The sequence below is a fragment of the Clarias gariepinus genome, chromosome 23 (assembly GCF_024256425.1).
Source record: "Clarias gariepinus isolate MV-2021 ecotype Netherlands chromosome 23, CGAR_prim_01v2, whole genome shotgun sequence".
NCBI classification, from domain to species: Eukaryota; Metazoa; Chordata; class Actinopteri; order Siluriformes; family Clariidae; genus Clarias; species Clarias gariepinus.
Window position 1 is genome coordinate 11,424,698 of NC_071122.1, and position 18,933 is coordinate 11,443,630.

The window sequence follows — 18,933 nt, forward strand, 5'->3', positions numbered from 1 at the left end:
GCTCAGCTCTGCCGTTATCTGTTGAGGCATGGATCTGCAGTAGGTACAGACATTGAAACAGTGTGTTCAGAAGATGAATGAAACAGGCAATTTAATGTATAAATACTGTAAATGCACTGCATCTGAGGGATATTTCAGGTCGAGCATTAAAACACACACGCGCACATTTTGGTGGACTTCTGAGATGTGTCTCAGCTTGTTACAGAAATAGTAAAATATGGAACTTTTAAGGTTTTAGTTCATATCGGCCAATCTGCTCTATTGATTCTTTTGTTTGTTATTTAAAACAAACTTTGGGGTCAGGGTTCGGGGGAACCTCAGGTCATAGTGAGGACAATAATCGCACCAGTTCCTATACAAGTTCCTAATTTAGGTTTCTATACTGTCCTGAAGTGAACCTGATGAAGCTTATGTTTGACTATTTAACAATGTATATCGTGATGACTTTTCACACACATGAAAATAAAAACTCCTGAATGTTCCTGCATCTATAGCCTAATCTCTTGGACCTGTTTCTTCTGGTGGAAATCTTCCAAGTTCATAAAAGATTGATAGCTACTGGTGTTTATGAACATTATTAGACTGATAAGACTGTTGTATTTATCATTTTGGCCTGGCTGATAAGAGGTCACACTAACTAGTTGCTACTGTTGTTGTTATTGAGTCTGGTAATAAAAGTAATATAACTCCAATTCCAAAACAAGTTGGGGCAATATGGAAAAAGGAATAGAAAAGAAAAAGGAGTTATCTGCAAAGCAAACACACATTATTTGATGAATTACCATGTGAATTGTTAAAAATACACTCATTTTAAATGTTGTGGCTGTAAAATTTAAACATGTTTAACTGGTACCCTTACAGATAAGCAATTTCCCCATGCGTTGGGCACTGACACCCCAACAATGACAGATGCTTGCTTTTGTACCTGATGTTTTTTTGAATGTCCTTTTTACCATGGAAGTGACCAATTTAGCTTCCCAAAAATGTTGCTAACTTCAGCTCTTTTGGTGAGTTACAGTGTATGTGCCCCAATTATGGCCATTTTTTAGCATTATACTGTCTCACTTCGAGCAGAAATAATTTAAAATATAAATTTAATATTTCTAAATATTCTTTATTTCTTTGAGTATTGACGCTTCTAGAAACCCTGTAAAACTGTTAAATGAAATTTTCCATGTTAAATAAGGAATCCCCCCCCCCCAAAAAAAAAAAAAATCTGTAACATTCATACCCATGTCAAATTCATGCTGCAATATATTTTAGAATAATACCCCTTTTCAGTGTGTTTATAGACAAGGATTTCTCATGCACTGACTTAAGCATATGGATTACACAGTGAATTATCTCTAACTGGTTCTAAAAAAATTATACTTGTCAGCCATCACCATTAAAGTCAATATGTCAAAAATAATTTCCCCAAGTCGAAATAAAGATATAATGCCTAAGAATTTTCCAATAGGTAAATGTTCCATGGAATGGAGCAAAATGATGGTCCTGAAAAGCAAATAAATGACATCATTATAGCTTTCCAATTGCATTAGAGCATTTCTAAATCGCCACTTGGAAGCCAATCAGAGTTCTATACAGAGCTCCATATTGAACACTGATGAGCTGATTTAGCAGTAATCACCACTTGGCTCTTGTCCTCCCACTTAGGCCTCTATAATGACGGGCAGCACTGTGAGTTTGGGAGTAGAGAGCATCAAGTCTCAAAGCGAATCAGGGAGCCAGGCCAACCTCAGCCCTGTCAAAAAGAATTCGCATCCTCGCAATGAGGCCAAGAGCAAGAGCACGCTGCGCATGTCGGAGAAGACCTGGGAATCACGGAGGATCAAGGAGGAGATGCAAGAGATTCTGTCACCTACTCCACTAGAACTGCACAAGGTCAGCCTATGGTATACCATACTAGCGATGTACAGTAGATAGCATCAGATAGCAATGTAGACTGGATGTAAATGTGTTTAAATACCTGATTAGGAAAGAACAGATAATGCTTTCTTATATACATACATACACATAAATATAGTTACATACACAAACATGAACTTTATGACAATATTGGGCACGCAATTATTATTTACGATTACTTTATTTGGGGAAGAATGATTGTTCTCCTTACATCTTTAACATTCAGTTTAAAATGAATTCCTTTTGTTTCATTTACAGTATATAGCACTTTTAACAGTGGTCATTGCCATAAAAAATTATGGAAATGGGTTTGAAAATGTAAGAAAATATTTATAAATCATAATTATCAGATTGTAATCCTTGTTCCTTGTAATGAACAAAGAAAAATTCCCTGAGATGGCAATAGGAAAAATCCTTGAGAGGAACCAGACTCAAGAGAATAATACTTATAATAGTAAGTATAAATAAGTATGATGCATGAATGTATTTATAAAACTTTTGTGTGTGTATTCTGAAATTAACACAGGGACAAAATTATACATACAGGGTCCATAATCGACTTACAGTATGCATTACTAATATTTGGTTTAATGTCCCTTTGCAAGTTTTAACCTAAACAGATGCTTTTGGTACTGTATCCGCCATCAAGCTTCTAGCTGAAATCTGGTTCTGTTATTTGCCTGGCCATTTGGACAAAATTGGTGGTATTTAATTCAATTTGTTGGCACCTGGCATAGACCTGACTTTTCTTATTAATTTTCCAGATGTGGTCAGTTGTAAAATCTAGAATTCTACACATCATGCTGGAATTGCTAGTCTTTTTAACTTGAGGGTGGGGGGGCTGAAAGAAGAAATAAAAGAAAGAAGACAGAAAGGAACAAATAAATGAACCAACAACATGATGAACAAACACACTGAGTATAAATCCTTGTGAATTGCGAATATGTACGAGAGCAGAATTTTTGTGAATCTGTTCTGAAAGCAGAATCTTGTAAAATGCATGTTTTGTAGTTTTACAATGTGGATCTAAAATTCATTGAATTGACCTTTCTTAGGTGACAGTGATTAAAGATCCAGAAAGAGATGATTTTGGCTTCAGTGTATCAGATGGTTTCTTGGAGAAAGGAGTCTACGTGAACATGATCCGGCCCGAGGGTCCAGCAGACCGTGCAGGGCTTAGGCCATATGACAGGATCCTCCAGGTGCTCACACCACCATGATATTTTTGCTTGCCTCAGCTGCATGTCTATTTTTTGTTTTTAACTCTCATAGGTTTTTTTAATGTAAGCACTTGGATACTGTACATAGTGATGTGCAGAAAGTACTTGAACATGTCTTGAGAGGCTAAGGAAGTACTAGCTCCCACTTAAAAATGTACAGTCTCCATGAGTGCTTCCTCGTGAAACAGACAGCAGATATGTGTATAACACAGCATGACTGTTCCTTTTTTTAATACATTTTCCAGTGCATTAAAGATTGGTGCTTGTAGAACATTTACATTTATGTTATATTTATTCATTGTAGCTATAATGTTCAGTGAATATAAAAAGTCTACAACACCTCTGTTATTATTGAGTAATTAAGTAGAAAATTCTTCAGGTTTTAATGATCTCCCATATCTTGAGTAGAGCCCTGGTCCCAGCTAAAAAAAAGGAGACCAATAACATAATGCTGCCACCACCATGTTTCATGATGGGTGTGTTGTTCTTTGTGTTCAAAGTCTCTTGTTTTATTAGATGAACATGTGTTTTAGAATTATATCTTATTTTAAAGATTTAGCATTTTCTATTTGAAGCAATATTTAGTTAGGAAAAGTTCTTCTTCTTATTATTATTATATGAGAAAGGGCTTCCATTTGTGCCTTGTTATTATTAAAACATTTTGTAAAAAAAAATAATAATAATAGTTTTTTGTCACTATAATAATTAATTAATATAGTTTAACTTTTAATTTAAAACAAAAACTTGCAATTTTAATTAGTGTGTGTAAACTTATATCCACCATATGTAAAAACAGGCATGTATGACCTTTAAACTTTTATAACTAATTTATATATTAGATACAGTGAAACCTCGGATTACAAATAACGCAGCAAGACGAGCAAAGATTTCTAATAAATTTTGACTTGAAAAACGAGCATTGTCTTGGTTTATGAGCACCGAGTATCACGTAGCACGCATGCGCTTCTTGTTTTGACGCCAAGCATCACGTGATCACAACTAAGCCAATGGTTTTTCAATCGTCTCCCCTGGGTCTTAGTGCGCGTTTCTTACTGGTATAATCAACATCTGTGCACTCGTGTACTGTTTACTATAACACTGTGACCATGTGTGTGTGTGTGAAACATATTTTATTTTGTGTTTGTAAGCGTGTTTGTACAGCGTGCATGTGTGTGCGCGCATATAAAGCAAGAGCAAGTCTCTTAGAGGGTAAAGATACATTTTTTCTCTCTGTATTAGCCTGTCATGTTTCATTTTACCTTTGAAAAGAATCGCGACAGAGCAGAGTTTCTGTGTGTGACACCGTGCCCCACAACAACATACACACACACACACACACTCTCTCTCTCTCTCGCCTTTACAACCCCCCTCTCACCCCTCCTCCTCTGGGCTTCCCACACACACACACACACACACACACTCTCGCCTTTACAGCCCCCCTCACACTCCCTTCTCCTCTCGGCTTCGCACACACATACAGATGCACGCTCTCTGCCTTACACAGAAACTCCGCTCTGTCACGATTCTTTTTCAAAGTAAATGCAGGTTCATTTGTTGTTGTTTTTTTACCTTTACAGCAGTGATTCGATTAGTATGCCCTAACGCGAGTGTGATTAGCGATGTTCCTTGCAAATTTTTCCGATAAAACAGTCTCTCCGTTAATGTGTGTGTGTGTGTGCACGGACATTACACACACACACACACACACACACACACACACACAGCGCCTGCATTCACAAACGGAAACACTTATCCGTCAGGATTTATTTTTACTTTTTTTAAAGGTAAAGTGCAGGTTCGTTTGTTTTATTTTTTTACTTTATATTTTGTATTAATTATTTTTATGTATTATTTTTTGGGGCTGTAAAACGAATAATTTGAGTTTCCATCATTTCTTATGGGAAAATAATTTGGTTTACAAGTGTTTTGGAATACGAGCACACTTCTGGAACAAATTATGCTCGTAATCTGAGGTTCCACTGTATTAGAATTTTTTTCATAGTATATTTTTAATATCCTTTCTCTTCCGGTTCCTCAGTTTCTTGGTTATCACAGAAAAGCAGACCACATTTGATGACTGCATTTAAAATAGGCTTAGAAATGGGACAGGCTTAGTCATACGCTATGACGCAGTATATATCAGTTTTCAAATGCGTCCTTCAAAGGATGCAGCCCCGGAATTGAGACACACACAACACATAGCCTGTTTTTTTACCTGTGCTTGTAAACCTGATTTTTTATGATTATGATTATGATTATGATTATTATTATTATTATTATTATTATTATTATTTGTCTGCCTCTATTAAATTCCTGTTTACTGCAACTGTGTTCACCTTCCTGGTTTCTGATAGTATACTTCACCGATCATGCACTTATCAGGCATGTCCTCAGTAAACTATGCCAGGACCTCTCTGAGGTTCACCTAGAGCGGACCCATGTTTGCCAAGGGCAATAACAATGTATTTAGAGTATTAAACTGCACAATGTCCACCATGCAGTTGTCCCAGCGATGGCACCCAAGCAGTCCACAAGCTGAGTGGCGTCAGTGGTGGAGGCACTATTGATGGAGCGGTTTGAGGTCGGCCAGCTGTGCAGTGAGCTTCTTGAGTATGAATCTCTTCTACTGCATTCACGGTTGACAAAGTATTTTGTCTGAAACCAGAACTGCAATTCAATACTTCGTGGACATGTTTGTAGGCCAGGTTAATGGTGGTTCATGGTGCGTGCTTGATGAATAAAGGTGCAGGTATACAGTAAAGGGAACCAGAAGTGTCCTGCTTTAATTACTAAACAGTTTTAGCATTCACTAAAATACTGGAACCGTACTGGAAACTACTAAAAAAGTACTGTGACACAGTATATATAATTATTCTTACGTTCCCAGGTCAATCATGTGCGGACACGAGATTTCGACTGCTGCTTGGCCGTGCCTCTTATCACAGAAGCTGGAGATAAACTGGAGCTGGTTATTAGCAGAAACCCATTAGCTCAGCCTGGTGTCGGTCAGCCTCTCGACTGTCATTCACTCCCAGTTCCTTTGACTCACAACCGAGAGCACAGCAACAACACCATGGACCTGTGACAGCACCCTAACCCTGAAAGGACACACACAAAACTTACTAGGACTTTTTCTACATGTCTTTCAACACAATCTGAATCTTGGACCATATGTTTAACAAATGTGACAGTTTCAGATTCCTGTTTTCTGTAAAAACATAAGCAATGTTCTGTGCTTTTTTTTTTTTTTTTTTTAAGAGAACTGTGATAATACTGTAGTAAAACAGGAAGTGTGAACGAGCTGTTAGACTTTTCTGTTTTTACCATAAACAAAAAGCTGCTTCTTGTCCAGGAGCATAAAAAACAAAAACGATCCTTAAAGAATTTATCCCATTATGTGTAGTATGAACAGGCCATTCAAACATTGTATTTTTTCAATATGAAGCCAAAGGCAGAGTTAACATGAGCTCATTTCTTTTTTGCTCTCTCCCTGCACTGATCAATCTAGGCTAAAACAAAACCTACTGTAAGAAATGTGCTGTTTGATTTCTGAACAAAGATATGCCACAACACACTGTTCCTTTATTTGGAAGAGGCGGTACAACCGCTTGGTTTTGTTTGTACAAGAAGACAAATTTGTTTCTCACATTGCCACCCTCCCACACGTCCTATAGCAGTGATATGAAGAAATAAAAAACAAACACAACCCTCTTCTACCATTCATAAAATTATATAATCAGGAAAAGGAAAAAATGGACTTTGCCCATGTGCACACACCCACACACAGAGCGTTTGATACTCGGATTGGCTTTTATGATTTTGGGTCTCTATTCTTACATGAACTTTTTCATGTTTTGTAGTGTTACAATTAGGATTTAACATTTATTTCATTGGAACTTTTTACTATTTAATTTAAACAATATATTTGTTAAATAAGGGGTTGCTTTTTTGCCTGGGTTTGCCTATGTACTCTTTATTTCTAATTCTTATTTAAATCTTTAGGAATATGACTCAGCTCTGATATAATTTAATTATCTTTCGTTTAAAGGGGTCATCCAGACACATTTTTCATTAAATGTTAATATGATCTTTAGGGTCCTAATGAAAAGTTTTCAATATATTTAATTAAAAATTCTCAATGGTTGTGTAAAAAAAACACTACTTTTACCTGGTAAAAACTAGCTCTGTTCTCAGCAACCTGTTTCAGTACATGCTGCTTTAAATGCTTATGATCTCTGCTGAGCCCGCCCCCCAGTTCTGTGGGGCGTGTCTTCACAACACACGTGGGGTATAGCCACGGGAGTGTAGTCCAGTGCGGGCAATGCTTTGTGGGTAATGCAGTCCAAACTGAAAAACGCTGGATTATGGAGCCTGAGCCTGTTTTCTTAAGTAGTTTCTGGTTTGATTTAAGTACGGAACCTACGCGGAAGTTTGTAATATCGCCTGACAACGCAGAAATTGAAAGAATGGACATGCATCGACTCGATTTGTCTTTCTCATCACTGCATGGGCATGAATTAACGGGCTGTTACGCTGCCGCAAGCAACAACAACTAAAGCGGAGAAGCTTACCGAGAGAGATACGGACGCGATGTGTTTACTGATGTGATCGTTATAAACCATCTAACGTTACAAAGGTAAGCATAATATAGTTTTCCGACTATGTACACCGTTTGCAACTAGACAATCACCTTAATGCATTGTTTATTATAAACGGGCGATAAGGGATTATATAGAGACGGATGTACATAGAGAAGAAGCCATAACCATGTTCTATGAGAATGTAAGTTAACTTACACTCCGCATTCATCGTGATTATTAGAAAAGGTGATCTGCAAAGATTCATAGAAAAAGGAATTACACTCACTGAGCCTGGTGAAGATGAAGCAGGAACACGAAGCGTTAGTACAGATCCATTTTTCAGGAGCAGCTTCGTAGCAAAACCTGCTTTATATTGACCCGCGTTTATAAAGCAGTCTGGTGAAAAATGATTAGCGCAAACATGAACGCATTTAGGTAAATCGGCGGGTACGTTAGCTTCAAAAACAAAATTCAGCCACTGCGTCTTCAGTGGCTCAGATGTCGGTAGTGAATGACGACTGCTGTGTTCGCTATTACACCCAACAACTGTACAACACACTCGCTTAGGCGGCATTTTGCTCCAGCGGCGACAAACAATGGTTGACAGCTTCTTCTCACTCGGGGCGGGTCTTTGCTAAAACACCAGTGTCAATCAACTAGTGTAGGAGCAGCCTCTTGTGGTGTGGCGTCACAGTGACAGGCATTTGAGATTGGCCTGATTTCAGAAGGGGCGTGTTATTGTAATAAATGAAAAGAAAATCACTGGGCGGCTCATTATCATCGTAGAGTGGTTGTGTACACACTCTCCTAACACACAGTTCAGTCCAAACAACTTAAAAAGTGCATGTAGGCCTGTATGACCCCTTTAATAAATTTTTTTTTATTCTTTCTATCAAATTTGCAAGTTATGTTAAAGAGCAGTGGTAAACAGCGAATTTTCAGTCTTGCTACAGAGTTTGACTAGGGTTCGGAAATTAACTGGGCCATTCTAACATATTTTTACATTCTTGTTTTTGAGCCATTTTAGGCTAGATTTGGCAGAATGCTTAGGATTGCTGTCCTGTTGGTCAGTGACCCTCCATCTAAGTGTCCAAATATCAAATCTTTTGCTGGCCAGAACAGGTTTGCTTTTAAGGTTACCCTATATTTAGCTCCATCCAACTTGCTCTCAACCAATTTCCTAGTCTATACCACTATAATGCAACAATGTAATGCTTATAATATGACGCTGCCATGACAATGTTTCACCGTTAGGATGTCTTTACATTTACAGCATTAGGCAGATGGCATATTTATCTTCATAAAATTGATGAGCAATGTTTGGGTTCTTCCATGCATTTCACTTTGTCCCAAGAGAAAGAATTTTTAAATCTCCAACATGCCTACTGGCAAACACCCAATTGGATTTTTTTTTTTTAATGGATCACCACTCTTCCATAAAACATGGATAATATGGTTGTCTTGTAAACAGCCATCATAGCTTTGGGTCTCTTCAGCTCCTGAAAAGGATCTTGTCCTCTTGGTTGCTTGTTTGATGTCTTTAGTTGGTTTTTGATAGATGTCCTCCTCTATGCAGAATCACAGTTGTGCCATAATCATTTCTTTTAAAAATGGATTTAATAGTGTTCTGCATAGTGTTTAAACTGTGGGATTTTATTTAAACCAATCACCGATTGATTCTTTTCCAGGACCTTTTAAAATAGCTCCTTGGTCCTCCTATGTTTTCTAAGAACATCTAAGACATTTTTGCAACAGATGAATTTGTTTTGAGACCATGTAACATCAATTGCACAGAAATGGAACTCCTTTATATAATTATGTGATATGTGACAACTAGGTGTTTCAGCAATAGGGTGAACACTCATACAATCCCAATTTTAAAAAATACTTGTTAATAATTTTAACATAATATTTTATGAGGTTTTTTTTGTGTCGATTTATGACATACATTTTCAAATAAATCCAATTGACTTTCAGGTTCTAAGATTAGAAAATGTGGAAAAGTCCAAGGGGCAGGGGTTAATACTGTACATGTAAGGTAATGTAACTATAAGAATGCATTTACACAACTGACCACGTGTGTCCAGGACTCAAGGGCACATTACGTTCTCTCACAGTAGGCTTTGTAGGCAATCCATGATAGAATTGCTGGAGCTTGCCAAATATCTCAGACATTTTGTTCAAGTTATTTTCATCTCACCTTCCTGAAAAGGTCTCATAAATCCATGTGTAGCCAAGTCACAGTTGGAAAGATTAAACCTTGGGGTTTATCCTGAGTTAACGGTTGCTTGGTTCACCACTCTATCTCATTTAAAACTGTCTTTGAACTTAAGATAACAAGAAGTGGCTTGGTGTGGTAAAAGTCTAAGACTTGGCAGATACAGCTTTAAAACATCATTTCTTTTCCATTACATGCAACAACTACCAGTTTCGGAAAAAAGAAAGATTACACAAAACATCTTTGGAGCCAAAAGGCAGCAAAGTCTGGTTTTCAAGATCTTCCGTGCTGCTCACTTGCCCTTACAATCATGTAATCCGTTATGTGGGCGATGTGTACACGTTACAAATGTTCCTGTTGCCATAACAGTTTCTTTTCTGAGTATCCTGCAGAATTATTTCCTGCCCACTTTGCAGTACTAATGACCAAGTTGGAAAGCACAAGCAAGATCTATTTCTAATAAAACAGAAAGCGTTCATTGTTCTGAGAGACTCTGGTGAATTCATACTAGAACAATCCATGGCTCTGTTCACAGCTGTCCCACCCAGTATCACTTCTTCATTGAAGTCTTATAAAACTATTGACGATGGGTAAGGATTCATCTACTGTCTCATTTTACTAAGGCTTAGACCAGTGTTAAGCCCTGGAAAATCATTTTTACCTTTTCCTCTTTGATGGTGTTCCATATATTGTAGATATTAATTATGATGTTCACAAACATTTAATGAGGAAAGAAAAAGAAAAAAAAAATCTAAAGATATTTATACATGCAAAACCCTGGCCCCAAAAAAAGGCTTTAAGAATTTTACAAAGCCTTTATAAAGCTCTAATTGTGTTCATCCCTATGCATTTTTTGGATTCTGACATAAATGTATGCACTGATATTGTGTATTTTTAAAATGTGTAATATGTAAAGTTCTATTCTCTGTATAGTATTTTTATATGACCCTCTTTCACATCATTCCTCTGAATGCGGTTCCAAGCACAATGCTAAAAAATAATTTGGGGTTATTTTGGTTTGGTTGAATACACACGATGATATTCATAGTCAAAGACTGTGCTGGTGAAACCATTTTTAATGGAACAATATCAATAATAAAAAAAGGAAAAATACCTGGTGAGTCATAATTGTATTAATCATTGTTTAGATCCATTTATGTACAGTAAATACCTGTTTACTGAAATAAGGATGTATCTTCAACAGCTATTTGTGGCACAACCATTTCACTAAAATTACAATAAGTACTTTAATTATTCATTTATTTAAATTAGTTTAAACTACTAAATATGTCAGTAAAAGCTCCATTACAAATATCAGTAGAACTTTAATCGAAAGATTGATTAATCAATATTGATGATGTCATTAACATGGACCACTAATATGTTTCATTATTAATACACCAATGTGCATTTAAATAATAAACCAATTGATCAACATCTGCATTAACCAATGTTCATATTATTAAGAACCAAGTTTGCATTGACTGCTATGAACAGCGTCTTAATGAACTTGCACAAACGTCCTATTGTGTATGTATGAATAAAGTAATTTGTTATGTGTATATTCATATGTCTGATGGCTATTAAAGGCTAGTGGCACTGTGTTTATATGGCATTCCCAGGAAAATATAACTTGCACCATTCTTACAAATTAATCAGCCTTAAATGTCTTAAGCAATGATTCATGATTGTAGCAAAATTCTTATGTGAAAAAAGTTGGGTTTTAGAATTATTCAGATGTTAATTTGACACAATTTTATTCATTTTTGTTTATTTTCGATTGTAACTTATGCAGTGATTAATTTGTTTGATTTTTTACTTTGTTACAGTGCTGGAATTAACAGGTACATTTGTTCCTGAGTTCATTTCAAGGGACAAATTTCGCTTAGGAAAAACTACTCCAACACAGAAGTGCTAAAGCATGCAGTTTCAAATTAAAATTGTATTTGTCCTGTACAAATGACCACCAGGATTATATAAAATACATAAAATACACCCATCATTTTAACTAACCAGCCAACTGGAATTGTGGTAGTTTAACTTACCACAAGAAATGTACGTTATGGATGAAACCGCTAAAATTAACGATAGCCAGCATTGCTAAAGCTAAACTAGCTATCTTGTGGTAACTGAAGCAGGAATGTTCTAATCATGTTTGCTTAACTAGGGTTTAGACAGCGCCATCTTTTGCTCAGATGCCTACGACTTAAGCTCCAAAAATGCTCTTCAGATTACCTTTGGATGTGGAGATGAGGTTGAAGAGAGTTATTGAATGGCCCAGTGTGCTAAATACGCAAATTGCACAAAAGCTTGCAGTGCAGCCTGTTTGTCTAGTTAATGCATCTCCTGGTCTGTCTGTGTCTTGCTTACTGTAGATGATAGCCACTTCCAGGACTGTGTGACTTTGCACCTGACAATAGTGAGAGTGAAATACAACTATTTGTTCTTTTTTATAACTGCAAACAGTCAACGGTGTTATAAATGTCATGTGTGAACATGCGTACTCTATGTATGCTAGCCATGAAACGAAATGCTTTCCTGCAGGAACCTCTGTGAGGAACAGTTCGGGAAAAAATATGGGCATGATGACTCTTCATAGATGCACTTAAATTTAAAACAAGCTTGTGACTATCTGATCTCCTAAACATTACAACTCTGGACTAATTCAAGAAGGAAATTTTGCTTAACTACAAGAACAACAAAAAAAAAAACAGGACTAACCATAAAAACGTTACTGAGTTGTTGTTGTTGTTGTTTTTTTTCAAAAGCTTTACCGTGGTTTACTTGGTAATCTTATCCAGATCCTTGCAAGCTAGAACTCCATTACAGATAACTAACAAGCGAGCATGAATTAATTAAACATTTTGTAGGTATCAAGAATTAAAACCATTTAAAACACAACTCTTAAACAACTTTGTTCTAACAGAAAACCAGCAAGGTTATAGATCTGTCACTATCCATGAAGATTTCCTCAACAAACAAAAAAATACATGAATGCACTACCACTTATTAACCTGCAACATAAAGTACTGATAGAATGTTTTCGAACCCCTTTTCTGCATTTTATGTTTCATTTTAAAACAAATTTAAATCTTTTTTCTCTCCACATTTTACATACAATCATACATAATGGAAACATTAAAATGGGTGTTTGGAGCGTTTTGTTAATTTTCAGTTATTTAAGGATTGTGCAGTATAGAGTAACATTTTTTAAGCACAAAATAGGCAATAAGATTAACTGAATTTTAGTTCAATTTAACCCACTATGCAAAATATTTTTAAAAATGGGTCACACAGGCAAAGAAATAACACGGATACACATAATGAATAATGTGTTGTATAAGGTATAATTGTAGTTTTTGGTTGTTTCTATGACCAAAAATAACAATATCCTAATTTTCACAGAGTTCCACATTACTATGATGTCATTCATATGCCAGTATTTAATTTACCTTTTGTTCTACCTGTTATATCTGACAATGCACACAAGTCTGAAGCCTCCCTGTTAATGCACAGGGCTTCCATATATATCTTAATGACGGCAGCGATGTTAGTATGTTTCAGAAGCGTCGAATTTTTAGATTGTGTCAAGCTAAGAAAACTACTAAAGAGAACTGTCACTGTTAGTACGTCATTTGATAGTAGAATTCACAGCTATGATTATTAGTGTTAATATTTCATAATGTGACACAAACTCACAGGATTGTGACTTATCAGTTGTGTGGCCATAAGGGAATAAATTGAAAAACTGGAGACATAAATTTTGTGATATTGCATAAGGTTGCTAAACAGCGCAATAGTCAATGCACACAGTAAACAATGCTAAAGGCAGTTCAATGAAATTTTATAGTGTGCAATTTCTTTTTTTGTGAAACACATAAATGATTTTTACTCTTTGTTCATTTATTTATCATCTTGTTGATGTGGATTGATAAGCCTACCCACTACACTGGGTACATGTATAGGTGAGGCTTAAATAAAGTCTTAAATTATGTACTAGTGTACTAAATAATACAGCAGAAAACACTGCCCAGCTTTAAAAAAAAAAAAAAAAAAAGGTAACTTGGATTTAACTACAGTAAGCAAATAGGTGAGAGCCTTCCACTTACTTAATAAAGTGATTAATATATTTAACAAGTTATTTAACCTTAACTGGTGCAGTAAGTAGCTTCTCGTTTCAGACATATCCTGTGGTCGTGCTACAGTATATTAGAGTGTTATTCTGTTTGAGATGGGTGAAATTATTGACCTGCATCAAACAAAGGAAAATAATTAAGGAGATTGCTGATACAAAATTTGGGTTAAGAACAGTCCAATGCATTAAATCCTGAAAGTATGGTGGTGAGCTATCACCTTTGAAGAAGAAATGTGTTAAAAATATTTTTGTATTGTTGTGATCAGAGAGATCAGTTAACCGTTGAGTGAAATCAAATTGTAAAAAACAAACCAAAACAAATTAATAAATAAAACAAAACTCAGTTATATTTAATAGTGATATTACAAGTATTTCCATACACCCCGGGGGGGTGCAATCCAGTGTCTTTTTGTGCCAGTCCCAAGTCTGGATAAATGCAGAGGGTTGTGTCAGGAAGGGCATCCGACGTAAAACATTTGCCAAATTAATGATGCGAATCACAAATATAATTCCCATATCGGATTGGTAGTGGCCCGGGTTAACAACGACCGCCACTGGTGTTGTTGACCTACAGGGTGCCGGTGGAAATTGGGCTACTGTTGGTCGAAGAAGGAGAGGAGGAAGGCATGTTCGAAAGCAGAAAGAGAAGAGGAAAGGCAAGAGTTTAGGAGTGATAGTAGGGACTTTGAATGTGGGGACCATGACAGGGAAGGGAAGAGAGTTGGTTGATATTATGCAGAGAAGGAAGGTGGATATACTGTGTGTCCAGGAGACCAGGTGGAAAGGTAGCAAGGCCAGAAGCTTAGGATCAGGGTTCAAATTGTTTTACCATGGTGTGGATAGGAAAAGAAATTGAGTAGGAGTTATTCTGAAAGAGGAGTTTGTAAGGAATGTTCTAGAGGTGAAGAGAGTATGAGATAGGGTGATGAGTCTGAAGCTGGAAATTGAGGGGGTGATGTTTAATGTTGTTAGTGGGTATGCTCCATAGGTAGGATGTGAGTTCGAAGAGAAGGATACATTCTGGAGTGAGTTAGATGAAGTGATGCAGAGCATCCCCAGAGGTGAAAGAGTGGTGATTGGTGCAGACTGCAATGGACATGTTGGGGAAGGGAACAGAGGTGATGAAAATGTGATGGGCAGGTTTGGTCTTCAGGATAGGAATGTAGAAGGACAGATGGTGGTGGACTTTGCAAAGAGGATGGAAATGGCAGTAGTAAATACTTTCTTTCAGAAGAGTCAGGAACATAGGGTGACATATAAGAGTGAAGGCAGAAGCGCTCAGGTCGACTACATCTTGTGTCGACGTTGTAATCTAAAAGAGATCAGTGACTGCAAAGTGTTGGTAGGGGAGAGTGTCAACACACAACACACAATGGTGGTGTGTAAAATAACCCTGGTGGTGAGGAAGGTGAAGAGGACAAAGGCAGAGTGGAAGACAAAGTGGTAGAAGCTGAGAAAGGAAGAATGTTGTGGAGTCTTTAGGAAGGAGTTGACACAGGCTATGGGTGGTCAGGAGATGCTTGCAGTTGACTGGACAACTACAGCCAATGTGATCAGGGAGACAGGTAGGAGGGTACTTGGTGTATCATCAGGTAAGGGGAAAGTGGACAAGGAGACTTGGTGGTGAAATGAGGAAGTCCAGGAGTGTATACAGGGAAAGAGGCTAGCTAAGAAGAAATGGGACACTGAGAGGACTGAAGAGAGTAGACAGGAGTACAGGGAGATGCAGAGTAAGTTGAAGGAACAGGTGGCAAAGGCCAAACAAAGAGCATATGAGGACTTGTATGCTAGGCTAGACAGTAAGGAGGGAGAGGTGGATTTGTACAGGTTGGCAAGGCAGATAGATAGAGATGGTAAGGATGTGCAGCAGGTTAGAGTAATTAAAGATAGAGATGGAAATGTACTGACAGATGCCAGGAGGATGATGGGAAGATGGAAGGAGTACTTTAAGGAGTTGATGAATGAGGAAAAACGAAAGAGAACAAAGAGTAGAAGTAGCAAATATTAGTAGAAGTGAGGTAAGAAGGGCGTTGAAGAGGATGAAGAGTGGAAAGGCTGTTGATCCTGATGACATACATGTGGAGGTATGGAAGTGCTTAGGAGAGGTGGCAGTAGAGTTTCTGGCTAGTTTGTTTAACAAGATCTTGGAGAGTGAGAGGATTCCAGAGGAATGGGGGAGAAGTGTATTGGTACCTATTTTTAAGAACAAGGGAGATGTGCAAAGCTGTGGCAATTAAAGAGGTATAAAGCTAATGAGCCAGACAATGAAGCTGTGGGAAAGAGTAGTGGAAGCTAGGTTAAGGGCAGAGGTGAGCATTTGTGAGCAGCAATATGGTTTTATGCCTAGAAAGAGTACATGAGATGCAGTATTTGCTTTGAGGATGCTGGCGGAGAAGTACAGAGAAGGTAACAGGGAGTTGCATTGTGTCTTTGTAGATTTAGAGAAAGCATATGACAGGCTGCCAAGAGAGGAGCTGTGGTATTGTATGAGGAAGTCTGAAGTGGCAGAGAAGCATGTTAAAGTGGTGCAGGACATGTATGAGAGCTGTAAGACAGTGGTGAGATGTGCTGTAGGTGTGACAGAAGAGGTGAAGGTGGAGGTGGGTCTGCATCAAGGATCGGCTCTAAGCCCCTTTTTGTTTGCTCTGGTGATGGACAGAATGACAGATGAGGTAAGACAGAAGTCTCCATGGACTATGATGTTTGCAGATGACATTGTGCTTTGTAGCGAGAGCAGGGAACAGGTGGAGGAAAATTTGGAGAGGTGGAGGTATGCTCTGGAAAGCTCTGAAGGTTAGCCGCAGCAAGACAGAATACATGAGGAACCCAAGAGGATCGGTGAGGCTACAGGGAGCAGAGGTAAAGAAGGTACAGGATTTTAAGTACTTAGGGTCAACAGAGCAACAGAGAGTGTTCAAAGGAGGTGAAGAGGCGGGTACAGGCAGGTTGGAATGGGTGGAGAAAAGTGTCAGGTGTGTTGTGCGATAAAAGAGTATCAGCGAGAATGAATGGAAAGGTGTACAGGACAGTGGTGAGACCAGCAATGCTCTACGGCCTAGAGACAGTGGCGCTAAATAAAAGACAGGAGGCAGAGTTGGAGGTAGCAGAGCTGAAGATGTTGCGGTTTTCCTTGGAAGTGACAAGGATGGATAGGATCAAGAATGAGTTCATCAGAGGGACAACCCACGTTAGATGTTTTGGAGATAAAGTCAGAGAGGCCAGATTGAGGTGGTTTGGACATGTTCAGAGGAGAGATTGTGAATATATCGGTAGAAGGATGCTGAGGTTGGAACTGCCAGGCAGGAGGTTCAGAGGAAGACCAAAGAGGAGATTTCTGGATGTAGTGAGAGAGGACACGAAGTAAGTTGGTGTGGGAGAAGAGAATGCAGAGGATAGGGTTAGATGGAGGCAAATGATTCGCTGTGGCGACCCCTAAAAGGGAACAGCCGAAAGACAAGGAAGAAGAAGTATTTTTATTCACACAATGTGCAGAAAACTCAAGGGAATGGGACTAAACAGCTGTGTAGCCTTAAGAATAGATATATGTAGATTCATCGTTCAGTTCTTGGCTAAGAGTACCAGTATTGTTACCTGGTGTGGATTTCTGTTACTTTGCTTTAATTGTTGGCATTTAATACATTTTGCCATTCTTTTTTACTTACCACTGTTGGAAATAGAGGTTACTTGATTTAACCTTAAGCTCAAACTGGTTCACAGAACAATACGTTCAGTGTACTTCACTGGCTTTACCAGTCACCTAATCTAAATTCAATAGAGCACTGTTTGGATTTAAAGCATTTTAAAGGAATGTTTTCAGAATATTGTGTTATCATTGTCTTTCAGTCATGAAAATGGGTTAATATGAGCTAACTACATTTGGTTATGACATTGGCAGTGTATTTTCATGCAGTCTGATGTCTATACCTAAACACACCAAAACATTTCATACATTTATTTTGCATTTATTTCAGCAACAAAATGAATGTGATATGAAAATCCGACATGATTAAGATAAACCATGCTTTGTGTCTGCTTAGTGGGAGAAAAAATGAACACCCCACCATTTTGATACAGAGCTGCAATAAAGGATGACAGATTCAAGTCTGCCCGACAAAGAATGAACAACAAATTAAAAAGACCCAAACCATATCAGAGACATTTGATCAAACGCACAAGGTCGTGAGTTATATAGGTCATAACAGGGTTATCCTAAAATAATCTTGTAATGCTTAATTGTTAATGCTTGCTGGTAAAAAAAATTAAAGAAAAAAAAACATATTTTTAAAATGTATTTAACATTCGTACCACAGAATATTAAAACCAACTACATTGCGCAATTTCCTTAAAAGGAGTTTCTCAAAAAATGTCTCCCTGAAGATTCACTAATGCTTCCTTAAATCTTATTGTGAAAAAAAAAAATGTCAGTGATTTAAATCTGATAAGTGATGTTGTCTAAAGCATCTGCAGTCATGGTACAAAACCTGGCTTCAATAACTTATTACAGATTTAAACATTTTATATCTAAATAGTATTGTGGACAATAGTTTCTCATACTGTAGGTAAAATATTCTGAAGCTTTTTTTTAATTAATTAATTAATTAATTAATTAATTAACTTATTCGTGGGCACATTGGTCTGTAATGTTTTAAGATTACATTAACCAAATATGAAATTATTAAACTTTTTGTAGATTTGAAATAGACTTGTCTATTGACAGAGGTTTTAAGTGTGATACTTATTTCTGTAAAGAAGCACAATTATCTGTCAATAAGATAAAAATCTAAAGCTTGAAATGTAAACATATATATTTAATAAAAAATATATTTAATAGGAAACGCTGCATAAATTTGGTTATATTTAAGCTAGTTAAAT

At 37.2% G+C, this 18,933-nt stretch overlaps 2 protein-coding genes across 2 annotated transcripts in view; one reads left to right on the top strand and one right to left on the bottom strand.

Annotated features, from left to right (window-relative positions):
* grip2b (glutamate receptor interacting protein 2b) overlaps nucleotides 1-6,944 on the top strand; it is a 114,992-nt gene extending 108,048 nt beyond the window's left edge. The window contains exons 22-24 of the mRNA XM_053483991.1: nucleotides 1,657-1,884; nucleotides 2,964-3,110; nucleotides 6,016-6,944. Coding sequence (XP_053339966.1) covers nucleotides 1,657-1,884; nucleotides 2,964-3,110; nucleotides 6,016-6,213 — 573 coding nt within the window. The 3' untranslated portion in view covers nucleotides 6,214-6,944. The remainder of the gene's footprint in view (nucleotides 1-1,656; nucleotides 1,885-2,963; nucleotides 3,111-6,015) is intronic.
* LOC128510924 (uncharacterized) overlaps nucleotides 1-18,933 on the bottom strand; it is a 236,230-nt gene that overhangs the window by 153,911 nt on the left and 63,386 nt on the right. The window lies entirely within an intron of this gene.